A 13,063-nucleotide genomic window follows, 5' to 3' on the forward strand; every position below is an offset into this window, starting at 1 on the left:
CTATGTTTTTTAAATTCAAATACAGATCTAGTTTCACTCAATTGTGGTGCAACTTGCCGTGTACCACATGAGATTAATCGTTCAGCATGCGAGGGTTCAACACAAATATAAGGCAATATGTTCATAGTTAGTCATACCAAACAGAGAGTACCAGAGAGTGCTGATTAAACCTCGTTTGAAATAGGCCATTTGTTCTATAATTCAGTTCATATTGAATGACAATACGATCAGGCGATACAAGTATGACATCACTTAACGTATCAAAATATGTGCTGCATTCATCGTGGAATCGAAGAATAGCTCTCAACTTGAGGCCTCGAAATGCATTTTGCATAAAACGATTTATCTCTTCTGATTTTGTGAAGATTTCTCCGGCTGTTTTGGACTGCGTGGAGAGAGGGAAGCCGGTTGTTGCCCTGGAAAGTACCATTCTAACGCATGGTTTGCCACAAGGTAATAATAATGTTTTGTATTTCGATAGAAAATTTATATCACAACTCATAATTTTCGAACTTAATAACAAGTTTCCTGATTTCTTTTTTGAAGAATTCAAACACTAGTGTAGCTCACAAACTTTTAGCACACTAGTGTATTACTGGAAATGGAACCGCATTGAACGTCTTAATTTAGCACCTTCTCAAAACTAAACTTCAACAATACTTTAAACATATGGAACGTAGTGGAGCGTGTTGTCTCCGTTCTGTAATAAATTTTTAAAAAGGAAAATATTAAAAAATATAGTAATGCTTGCGCTTGTTTCTGTTCCTTGTATTACTTAATCAATTTCATCCTGATAAAAGATCCATTCAGTAAAAATATTAAGGTAGATTTTCGTTCTGTTGTAACATAGCCTAAAAACTAAGTTTGAAGATTTAAAGAAGCTTCAAGAAAAGACTTCTAATTATTAAAAGTTAAACACTTTTGATATATGCTTAATCTTTTCGACATCAAAACTGTCTATACTCCACCAGAGAACAATTTCCTTCATAAATGATAAATTGAAACATATGCAACGATCTATTTTAGTTTTATTGGCTAGACACACTTGTTATAAAGCTTGTAATATTCTAATTAGCTCAAACCAGAGGGGTTGATAGATTAGAAAAGAGCTTTTTTAGGCGAATATAGAATTAAGCAACCTAATAGCTCCAAACGTCTGGCAACCCTCAAAAGCAAATGAAATTAAAAACAGTGAAACAAGCAGGGAAGTTGATTAACCTCGGTAATGCGTGTAAAAAGAAATGGAGAGCAAAATTATTTAGTTTAAAGGGCTCCGCAGGTCTTAGAAGTTCCCAAATGTTCTACAAAAGATGAACCAAGTTGGAATGCACTGGCTGATTTTTGATAGTACCCTGACATACACAATTATCATATGTTTTTTAAAATCAAAAATCATCATTGAGCTGTTAACACGGAAGGACTTATATGATGAAAGTTGTTGTAAAGGGATCAAACCACATCCTTCTGATTCTCATAAGATTTGAAAAAGGAATTTTAGCTCCAGTGATGTTTAACAAGAGCAAAGAAAAGTAATTGCCAAGCCAGTGAAGACGATGATCCAATTCTAACGAATAACCGGATCCGATGCATTTTTGAGTGTTTCAAATGAAACTGCATTCGGTATCAAATGGTAGCTAGCTGCAATTCGCCGATAGCTTCCTGTAATGCAGTGTATGTTGGTTCTCACTAAAATTCATTCTAACTGAAAGAAATTAGAGTTTTGCATGAACCCCGATTTTGATAAAATCTTAAAATTTTTGTATTTTGGGACTCCATAATTGCCCACCCCCTATTTTAGGAAACCAAATTGCCGGAATCAAAGGGGGATTGTGCTCAGCTCAAGGATTCCTTATGCCACTTGTTGTTTACAAATTTGGTAGTACTAGCCCAACCCGTGATTTATCTATCATCACAATTAGGGGTAAAGAAGAATAACTTTTGGGGTAAACTCCGAAAGGGCTCATGTTGAGTTTTTATGAATGCCACTTATAATAGTGCGTATGTAATCCCTGAGCCCATGGTTGAATAAGCAGGAAGAAACCTGTTCCCTAAACCGTCTTATGTAATTTAAAACCACCAAAATACTTTTCGATGGATTAAATAATATTTTGCCCAAGATTTTCGGCCATCTTGACTGAAATTTACAAATTATGGTTTGGCATTCAACGCGCAACATTTTTAGGGTGTCAGTGTTCTTGACAATTAACCATTTAATCAAAAAAATTAGAGAAAGCTGAAATCCTCCCTTGGGTGGTAGTAAAGTTTTGTGTTGTTTCGGCTCAGTATAATAGGTTCAATAACGGGTTGCTTGACAAAATTTAAAGATACTATTATCAAGAAGCTCAGTTAACCTTTATAAAGCGTCACCGCAGCGAACTCTTTTGCCGGAGCCAGTGAGCACCGAGGCTCTGAAAACCAGCTATCATTCAAATAAAGTTATCTGGAAAAAGCTTGCCTGGTTTTTTCAATCAGAACTTCCGTGTTTTTGCTGTTTTTTGACCGTAGTTCATCAGTCAGTTAATAACTAGGGGCTAAATCCAACTAGTTGAATTGATAGTAACTTATTTAGTAAGTTGTCCAAGCTTGTCGCTATTTGTATTTTACAGGGTTAAAAAAGCTATTTTGTATTGTAACAATAGTACAAGTTGACTGATGCCTATTAATCAGCTTGTTTTTTTAACTATAGCATTTTATTTTATTTAAACTGTTTGAACGTCATCACTTGTCAACAGCCAAGAGAGATGTACGAGAATTATATTGTTAAGCAAAAGACAAATCGCTTAACTAAACTTCACGGAAATGTCATATCTCGGCAATATTGTTTTCTCGTGAAGGGCTGACTAATCAAAGTTTAAAATCTTACGAAACTATACAAACCAAAGTCAGTGCAAGACGCTTAATTTTGAAACAAGCTATATTTACGGGAAATGAAAACAAATCAATAGTCTTGTCTTCAAAAAATAACAAATGAAGCTGATGAAAACTAAAATTATTCGATTTGATATTTTTGAGTGCAGTTCTGGTTGAAAAACATTTATGAACAGTGAAATTTTGAAACTACACAAGAAAATTACTGGTCAATTTATGGTTCAAAAGATGTTGGTGAGCAATGAAACTTGCTTAAAATCACAATCTTCTCTAAGAAAACAGTGAGCATAAACAGTTTAAAAAAATTTTAATAAAAAGATAAAAAAATTTCTACAAAAAAACAAGTAACTCTAAATATGATCTAAAAAGAGATTTCAAGCCTTAATTAATGTTTATTTGAAACAACTTCCCTCTGCTTTTTTGTTATTTCTATGATTATGCATATATGCAGATGTGAAAATTTCACTCCCACGTTTTGCATACGATGCATTGTTTTTTTGTATTTTCATGCTCGCAAGATGACGAAATTTCTTTTAAGGAGAATATCTAAACATTGATACTCTTTTTTGATATTTTTGTTTCAGATGAATATTCTTTGATGATATTAACAACCTAAGTCCTAATCCTATGCGCTGGGAAAACGTTGAATGCAAACGCTATGAACAATGTCCTTTTTAACTCTGACTCATTGAGGCATGACCTCGCAACTCACCTGTCCGTTATGCTTTCTAAGGAGTGAACTATGAAACTGCAACTAGATTGGAAGAGATTTGCAAGAGGAAGGGAGTCACCCCCGCCACTGTCGGTGTCATTGATGGACATTTGAAGGTAATGCCTGTCTTGACAAAATATCAGAACCCACAATCATTGCAATCAAATTACCAGTGTAATTATCAATAGTCAATTAGTTATCAATGATTACAATAGTCTGAAACATCCCCCAGTAACATCGCAAAGTCGGAAATAAGGCAAAAACGCTCGTAAATCGAATGAACGGTGCCGAGTGATATTCAAAGAGTGTTGCCAAGACAGCCTAAGCTCATCACTTTTTGCTCAATTTTTACTATTTTTGTGTTTTGGATATTACTTTTGGAGCTGGGACAGTAGATCGGATAACATTAATCGAAATCGATATTTATATATGCGTTGAAATGGGTAATTTTTTAAAGAATACGCAAAAATTTTTCCCAGGATCAACTCTTCATCGGATTTAGATCAATGGAAGTAGCAGGAGTTCATTTAATTTCTCCAGCACTACTCGTTGCTTTCATGATTCTGTGAGTTCTTATTTCCTCTGATTTTCTCCAATGTTAAAAACTAAACTAAACGAAAGTGGTTCTCGTCAATGTTTCTTATGGTGAATCACATCCTCCTATATACGCCTGTTAGCTTTTCTTTAGTCTGATCCGCTTTCAGAGACAACGACTGATTTTCAAGAGTTTATTTTGCTGTGTATTCTTCTATAAGCTTGTATGCTTGTTAAATAATAGCTTACAAAGGTGTGGTTTATACCCGCATTTACGATCAAAGTTAAGTGTGGCACGATGAAACTCATGTATGATAATGAATGAAAAGGTTTGGCATTGAAAGTCATGAAATATCAAAGTTAGAGATATGACTTTTACAGCGATTATGAATATGAACTCAATAAATTTGAACTAAATAACAAGGGGAAGGATTGGGGGGCTAAACGGTTACGGACCGTTTACAACGCCGTACTACGGAAAATTTTAAATTCGAAAAGTTCATTTGTTTTGATCTTTGTGTAATGGTTGAGTCGGATTCAATCACTCTTTGCCAAGCCTTCTCGTTTGGGTCTTCGAAGTTTAAATCCTTATAATGATGAATCACAGTTTTGCTATTGATCAAAATTTTGAAACTACAATAAAAATGTGAGTAACAAAGCTTCAATTAAATAAAATCACTGCAAATTTATTCCTCAATGAAAGAACCAAGAACTGGTACATCATTAATGAATCTTTGCTCTCAAAAACAAAACAAAAAGCAAGTATCATCAGGAAATAAAGAAATATCCTTAATGATTAAATATATAAGTTAAAAAAATCTATTACAGGCGAGTAACGATACCAAGAAACAATTAGTTGCAAAGAATGTGGCTGATAATATCTCTCGTCTCTTGATTCTCAATGTAGAAAATGATTAAACTGCGTGCAAGGACTTCCAAACGGCCATTAATTAGCCTAAGACAAAAAATTACTTGCAAAGAACTGTTAGTATTTACGTTTGGCAGTAAGGCCATCTCCCAAAATTTTAATTCTTTTTGAAGTGAACGAAACAGGAGGGTGAAGATAAGCCCACCAACCTTTTTGGAAACTTTGCTTCGCAAAGAGGGAATGAAATACTAGATTTTGCATTCTAGTACACATGTTTAAGTACTACTAATAGCAGTGTTTTCCACATTTACATCATCACTTTCAAATTTAGATTTCAGCTGAAAACTTTAATTTCCCACAATTTAATGCGTGCTTAATGAGTTTCCCAAATTAGAAAAGTAAGAACAACAAAAGATCTTCCTCATTAATCGCAGAAAAGCCCCTCATTTTTTCCAAACAAATTTTGATCCTTAATTGCAGAATAATCACTCAATTAAACTTTCATGTTCTGATGTTTTGTGGATTAAGCTTCCCTTGTTAGTCAATTTTATTTTTGGTGCTACTTTTTGAAATTTCGCAACATTTTGAGCCAATTCGTTAAACTCGAAGTCGGCTCCTTTTAAAAGTGATTAATGCTTCCAGTCATTGAAAACGCATCATGCGCTCCCAAATCACATAAAATCTAATTTCGGCAACTTTTCGGAATGCAATTCTGCAAAAAGTTTTTATTCAGTGCAAAAGAGTTTTCATTTTTCAACATCTAGTTTAAGCTTAGAAAACAGACTGATATTTACAAATAGGGCACCGCCTTATCAATTGAAATATTTCACACATACAATAAAGTGAGTAATCTTACTCTAAAATGCAGACGCTCGTAGTGTCGAAATTGGAATTCAGTATTATTGCGGAATACAAAGAAGATCATAGTTTAATAAGTGGGCTTCAAACTTAAATTGCAAACTGAAAGCAAAATAATAAAGTTTTGATTCCGTTTTCATTATTTGATCTACAATTGAAAAACTACATAAAGCTTGGTTTTTTGGATAAGTTCATTGTTAGAGTTGATTGCCTGGGTTGACAATTCGTAGTTGTCATGCAAGGAGCATGCATAAGACCAAACAAATCATCACGTTTTTACTAGTAGACCTTTTGTATGGAACCAAAGAAATCATATATCACCTAGTATGATTACTGAACCATGTACTTCCTCGTATGATTAACATTCAGGAGGTTTGTACCATCGTTAACAGGGGGGGGGGGGGGGGCGAGGTGTTGGATACTGAAAATAAACATTTTGTTCCCTTTATTCAGTCGTTCTGAAACTTTGAACGTTTTGCCCTATGACAATCGCCTCCACAATTTTATAATAATTACGTCCTACAATACACACATAAATTAATGACAGGTTGGATTGTCTAGCGAAGAAATCTCTTACCTCTGCAGTGGAGAAAACAAGCTCAAAAAGATATCACGACGGGACCTACCAATCGCATTCGCCAACAACCAATCAGGAGGCACTACAGTTTCCTCCACTCTGATTGGCTGTCGATTTGCATCAATTCCCATTTTCGCCACAGGTGGACTGGGTGGTGTGCACAGGGGCGTGAGTGAGACGTGGGATGTGAGTGCTGATTTAGAAGAACTTGCGATTACACCTGTTTCGGTTGTCTGTTCCGGTGTCAAAAGGTAACCATGTTGACTAGCCAAGTTGATGACTTATGATCACACTGTCCCAGACCAAAGTGACATCTGTTCAAGCAAGCTCTTTATGTTTACCTTTCCTGCAACCCCACTCCCCCTACCCCAAAGAGGTCATGCAACCCCCCCCCCGTTACAGAGCAGGTGTCATTACATAGTAAATCATTATATACAAATAAGGCACGTGCTGCTTGGGTATTGCATGTAGTATGTAACGGAAAAGATCCCAAGTTCCATACCATTGTCTAGACTTGCACTGGAAGGGTAGTGCTTTGAGCACAATTTAAGCATTTCATGATAAACAACCTGATTTGCAAATTTCAAACGGAAGAAACAAGCCTTATAAGGTCTTTTTGTTTTATAAGTTATAAGATAACAACGCGCAAAACGCAAAAATCCCCCTCCCCCCCTTATTCAGGGAGTTTCGAAAACAGATATTTTGCTACCATTTCGATAATGGCAGTGGGATTTCTGCCGGTCAAAACCGGAAAGATCCAAGCACTGATTCCATAAACTCTTTTTGCTTTCAGTATTCTGGATGTTGCCAAGACTTTGGAGTACTTGGAGACCAAAGGAGTGTCTGTCGTGTCATATAAAACAACACACTTTCCCACCTTCTTTTCAAACTCAAAGCAGATCCTATCGCCGAATGTTGCTCATTCAGTAGAAGAACTTTCTAGAATTCTGCACTTCACCAGAAAAAGCGGGTTGAACAGCGGACTTGTAATTGCAAACCCTTTATCTGATGAGATTTCAGTTGACGGGGAATTGGTGGAGATGGAAATTCAAAAGGCGATTAAATTAGCAAATGAACTAAGAATTTCTGGAAATGAATTCACGCCATTTGTACTCGATCAGATCCGAAAACTTTCCGGTGGCAAAAGTCTGGCGGCAAATTTGGCATTGGTAGAAGGCAACGTCAAATTGGCATGCAAGCTAGCAGTCGAATATTCGCGTTATAAGGCAAGGTTAAAAAGAAAGTTTGAAAACAACAGCCGTGATAAGCCCGATATTGGGCACTCGGTTCAGGTAGAACAGCTCCCGCTAGTGATTGGGGGAATTAACGTTGACATAACAATTAAGCCCAAATCCGAGCCGACACCAGCTTCGGTTCCAAGTGAAATTTCCCTCTCAATCGGCGGTGTCGGTCGCAACATTGCACAAGCCCTCCATTACCTAAAAGCGGAACCCAACTTTCTGTCAGCTGTTGGCAATGACTCTTTGGGAAATTTAGTCGCGAACAATTTCTCATTAAATAAGGAAAATTTGATCACAAGTAATCAGCATCCGACTTCTATTTACTCGTTAGTTTTACATCCGAAAACTTCGGAGCTTTTGTACGGGTTTGCACAAAGTAAAATTCATAACGAAATCTCACCTGAAGTCATCAAAGACAAAGAAGAGTTGATAACTGAAAGTTCTGTAGTCATTCATGACGGAAACATTGCTGTAGAAACTTCTAGAAGAATATTTGAACTTTGTCAACGTCATGAAAAATGTTTACTTTTTGAACCAACTGATTATGTTGGCTGTATAAAGTTTGCCCAAATTTTGGGCGAATTTCCAAAAGTTTGTACTTTGGTGACCCCGAATTTGAAGGAAATGTTCACGTTAAACAAATCTTTAGAAGGAGGCAAAACTGAATTCTTAATGGAGAGTCTGAAAAAAGAAGCGTGTGTGTTTGATAATGATGCTAGCTCTGAAAACTGTCTTAAAATGGTCTCAGAACATTCTAGAAGGCTCTTAGATGTCACAAAAATTACGATTGTTTCCATGGGAAAGCTGGGAGTAATAGTTGGCTCTCGGAATTTCACGAATGAAGAAGTAAACAATATGGAGAAATATTCGGATCAGAAAATTGACCTCGATGATTCCAAATTTTTCCACTTCCAAACTTCTGTTGTTGATAACGCAATGTCTTGTTCAGGTGCAGGGGACTCATTTGTAGCTGGATTTGTAGCCAGCTATTTTCAACGGAAAAGAACTATAGCTGAGAGTGTGAAATTTGGGCTGAAATGCGCCAATACATCCTTAGAAACTGTGGAAGCTGTTAACACTAAATTGAACGAGATCCATTAATCAAATTGTTCAAAAATTTGTTTTTTTATAGAGAATTTTCGATCCAGAAAAGTTCTGATTCCCAGTTCTTATTCCCAAGTTCTTATTATACCGAATGTCTATACCGATCAGAAATGTCACTAGGTCCATGAAAATTTATATTAGTTCTTTCGAGAGAAAATTAAGCTTGAATATATTTTTCAGTTAAACATTTCTCTAGAAATGCGACAAAATGAAAACATTAAATTGCCACAAGCATGAGACTCTACATTGTATACGAAAAAAGCATTAGAGGTAATGCTTTATTTTTTAAAGTCAAATATTGGCACAAATCTCAGTTCTCAATTCTTGAAACTGTAAAGTATTTGAAAACATAGTTTCAAACGAATATGCAACAGCCTAGAAGTTGCGAATGCATGATGTCGAGAACTGTCAAAGGGTTACATTTCAAGATATCTGTTTGCGGAGACCAAATTAACTCTTCCCTTTTGAAATGGTGTAATATATAAACCAGGCCGATTTTTTCAGTCTAACTCTCATTTTTTCTGATGCATTGCGGAGAAAAAAGAGGAAACAATTTTTGTAGCACTTAGAGGCGAGTTTTGATTTTGATTACAAAACTACAAATTTAAATGAAGGTTGGAAAAAGGGCGTTATTTTGAAAATGGAAAAACAGATCAAAAAAGGAAAAGTATTGGGGGCGGGAGCAGGATTGAGGGTTACACTAACTCATGTTAATAAAAAAATTACTAGAAAACTTGTTATTGAGTTTTGTAACCAATTGAGGCTTGTTCGTTCTCTTCTTCTGAAATCAAATTTTAGATTTTTACGTTTTTGTAGATCTACAATTTTTCAATATAAAAAACTCTTGGATTACGGGAATGGAAAACTATAACTGACACAAAAATTTGATTTGAATTCATATTAATTTGAAATCATAGCTAATTGTTAAAAGTAATTGCTATCTTACAGGTATTTTTTCTGATTGTTCAGCCAAAAAAGGATAACTGTGATAAAAATAACCATAGATAAAAATTTTTTAGAGAAAAATGAAACAAAGATTATATGTTTCGTTTATCATTTTGATGGTTTATGTGTTCTCTCGAACAAAATAATTTTAAATCAGGAGGGCTTTTATATTGTAAAGTCCATGATTTGATGGGGGAGCAACGGAACCTTATTAAAACAATTTGAATTGCGAACGAGAAATGTCAAAAATTATTTTTCCAAGAACCATTTGCTATCTTCAGCTAAACTTCTAGCCAACCTCTTCTAGATCATTTTAAAAACTGTTTAATTGGATATTCCCCAAGATAATAGAATAACGGGCTCTTGAGATGGGGAGATGGGAGCAACAGAGAAGATAACTTGACCAGAAAGAAGGAAAACTGCTTTTTTTCCTGTTCTTTGTTCAGTTGATTATTCCAGATGCAGGTGATCTTACACTCCTAACTCTCCACTGACCTCCGTTTCAACACTTATTTCGACCAATAGAAAAAGTAAAAATTTTGAAGTTCTCACAAGTATAATTGTGCTTTAACTAAAATATAAAAAACTCCTCCATTTCCTCACTGTCCTTTGATTCTAATAGGACATTCTAAAAAGTAAACTCTGTTCACTAACTTACAGGCAAAAACCTGAGAACCGCAAGAGCAACCGCTTGAAGAAAGAACTAAATTTTTTCCACCTCCTTGAAATCAGACTTAAATTGACTTTGCTGTTTGCACGTTAGTCTTTGTGATAGTGCGTTCAATTTATCCGAAACTTTTTTGGCGTGCTCTATTTGTCTGCACTTCAAATAAAAAACAGGTAAAGTTTTGCTCTTTGAGGTACAATTTTTTTCCAATTTTCTCCAAAACAGTTTTTCAGTTAATTAAGGGTTCTTTCTGAACTGAGAAGGGTTAAATAATTTGATTTCTTATATGGAAAAGGCAACAAAGGAAATAGAAAGAAGTTGTCATTTGAGAGTTAATCTGTTTTCAGGTTAAGGTTGGTTCAGAATAAAACATATTTTCTTCAATTGTATTTAATTTATCGAAACATCAATTAACACAATCCACGTGCGTACGGTTGTTTTTGCACAAAACGTCAGTATAGGTGTAAGAAAAAAGTCTAATTTCAAATGTCACGTAAAAATTGAAAAGAAATTTTTTTGCTTTGCTTGATGTTTATTGATCAAAAATAGATATTGTTCAAATGTAAGACAAATGAATGAAAGATTATTTAATACAACATTCATACCAAGAAAACAAAACTTGACACATTCAACAACTCTTATGATGAAGACTACTCTTATGATGAAGACGCGAGATTTGGTAACCTTTTAATTAGAAAAGTTTTCTACTCAGTCTTGAGACTAATTGATTGATAGAAACTCATAAGTTGGATATAAGTTAAATCAGTTGACATTTCGATGAAGAAAACGGTCACTTTTTGCTCTTTCTAGCGTGTAAACTGGTTGCTGCAGATTCTTTATGCAAGTTACTTTCTGTGTTTGTTTAGGGTATTTTTGCTTGCGGTTTATTGCTTTTATTGATTTTCAACGTTCTGAGAAGTTGCTCTGTTGACAACACATAGGGTTTTAATGTCAGTTAAATTTTTATCAAATTGAATGTAGCGCACGGTTGCACACATTCTGTGCTATCAAATACAAGTGCTCATCCTCCGCCCTAACTGCTCAATTTTTTTTTCAATAATTTAGCAAGTGAAAAAGCTGAATTCAAATAAAATTTTCAAAAACATACGAAGTCGACGTTCAATGATCTGAACATCAACACCTGATCTCAAATTCCCAATTTGCAGGGTTTTTGAGAATAAAATTGTTACAGGCATTGTGGGTTTTAATAGTTTCGCACCAAGAATGTTCATAAAACGAGAAACGTATTGGACAGCTGCAATCTATAACCTATTAATTTTGCTTTTGAGGTTTTCAATTTATTCGGTCCAAGTATAGAGTTCTTGAAAGATTTTAGTTCGCTTTCTTACTAGAGAGAGATCCAGATCAAGTTTGTCTCTGATCGAACCTTCACAGACAATATTGACCTTTGATCAGGCCGACGCAGACTGGAGTTACATCTGATCAGACAGACTATCTTGCGCTCGAAACTCTGTGTGCACTCGAATTGCGCTCAAAAACCGCTTCTGACCAGACCATCTTGCGGTCGAAGACCTTACTTGATCAGACTATCTTCCGCACGAGTTGTCTTCTGATCAGACTCAAGGTCAGACTAGTGTGCGCTCAATTTCAATTCTAATCATCCTCAAGTTACTTCCAATTGCCTCTGATCAGACTCAACTGCGCTCAAAAATGCCTCTGGTTGGATTCAAGTGCGCATATAATCACCTCGACCAGCATAAAGAGCGCTCAAAATTTCCTCTGATCAGATAAAAAAGCCCCCATTAGTCCTTGGGGAGAATGTTTTTAAACATTAAAAACATGCAAAATTTTTCAGTGACAAAAAATACGATTAAAAAAGAAAAATACTATTTTCTCGTTACCCGTCATCGGACAAGTTCCATGATCATTTTCCTGTCCAGACGAAGTAATCTGAGCGCACGATGCTCAGTTGTGCGCTCGAAGATGGTCTGGTTAGAGGTTTAGTCGATCTGGCACCTCGACTTGGATTTCATTGTTGAAACTCTTATAAGAAGTACTCCTGAAACAATTAACAAACCACTGTCAATTTTGTTTTGATCAAGTGCTAAGAAGGACAAAGCTCCAAGATTTCTTTGACGTATCTGTTTCACATCACATTGTTTTGTCTCTCAGAAAACTCACATCAAAAAACCAAGTTTATTGTTTTTCTTTGTTCCAAATTCAACTATTTTTCTTAATGGCATCAAAGAACATGTATACGTCTTGCATGCAATTTGAAAACAAACTTTGTGCCAACTGAAGGAATTCTCGAGCTTCCGAAAAAGTTTATCACCTTTGATCTTCTTCTGGCCAGAAAAAAAGACATCTTCTAGATGACTGAGAGAACTTTTGATAGAACCCATTAAACCGTTGTTTCTGTCCTGGGAGTTTATATCAATTTCCGGAGGACTTAATTCGAAGAACTTAACTCAGCTAATTTCTATACAGGTTTTTAATGTTATTCTGACTGAACAAGAAGCCTTTTTTAAGAAAAATACAGAAAAATAGCCTATGGTGCGGTTTCTTGTACCTACAATTTAATTTTTATTATCACTAGGTGACTAATGTTTTTGCTGTAAGAAATTGTTTTGCAAAAATTATTCACATTCGAGTGATTTCAACTATCCACTAAACGTCTTTCCATTGTCGCAGCACTAAATTTTAAACCAAACAAAAGATTACCACTTTC

The 13,063-nt window shown here is 35.3% G+C and overlaps 1 protein-coding gene across 1 annotated transcript; it reads left to right on the plus strand.

Annotated features, from left to right (window-relative positions):
- The first annotated feature begins 205 nt into the window (after positions 1–205).
- LOC142336929 (uncharacterized) lies at positions 206–8,823 on the plus strand. Its single transcript, XM_075385913.1, has 4 exons — positions 206–453; positions 3,602–3,696; positions 6,388–6,668; positions 7,211–8,823. The coding sequence occupies exons 1-4, from the start codon at positions 216–218 to the stop codon at positions 8,757–8,759; spliced, it is 2,163 nt and encodes a 720-aa protein (XP_075242028.1). The 5' UTR covers positions 206–215; the 3' UTR covers positions 8,760–8,823.
- Positions 8,824–13,063: the final 4,240 nt, after the last annotated feature.

Source organism: Convolutriloba macropyga, chromosome 3, assembly GCF_964194025.1.
Source record: "Convolutriloba macropyga chromosome 3, txConMacr16.3, whole genome shotgun sequence".
NCBI lineage: Eukaryota > Metazoa > Xenacoelomorpha > Acoela > Convolutidae > Convolutriloba > Convolutriloba macropyga.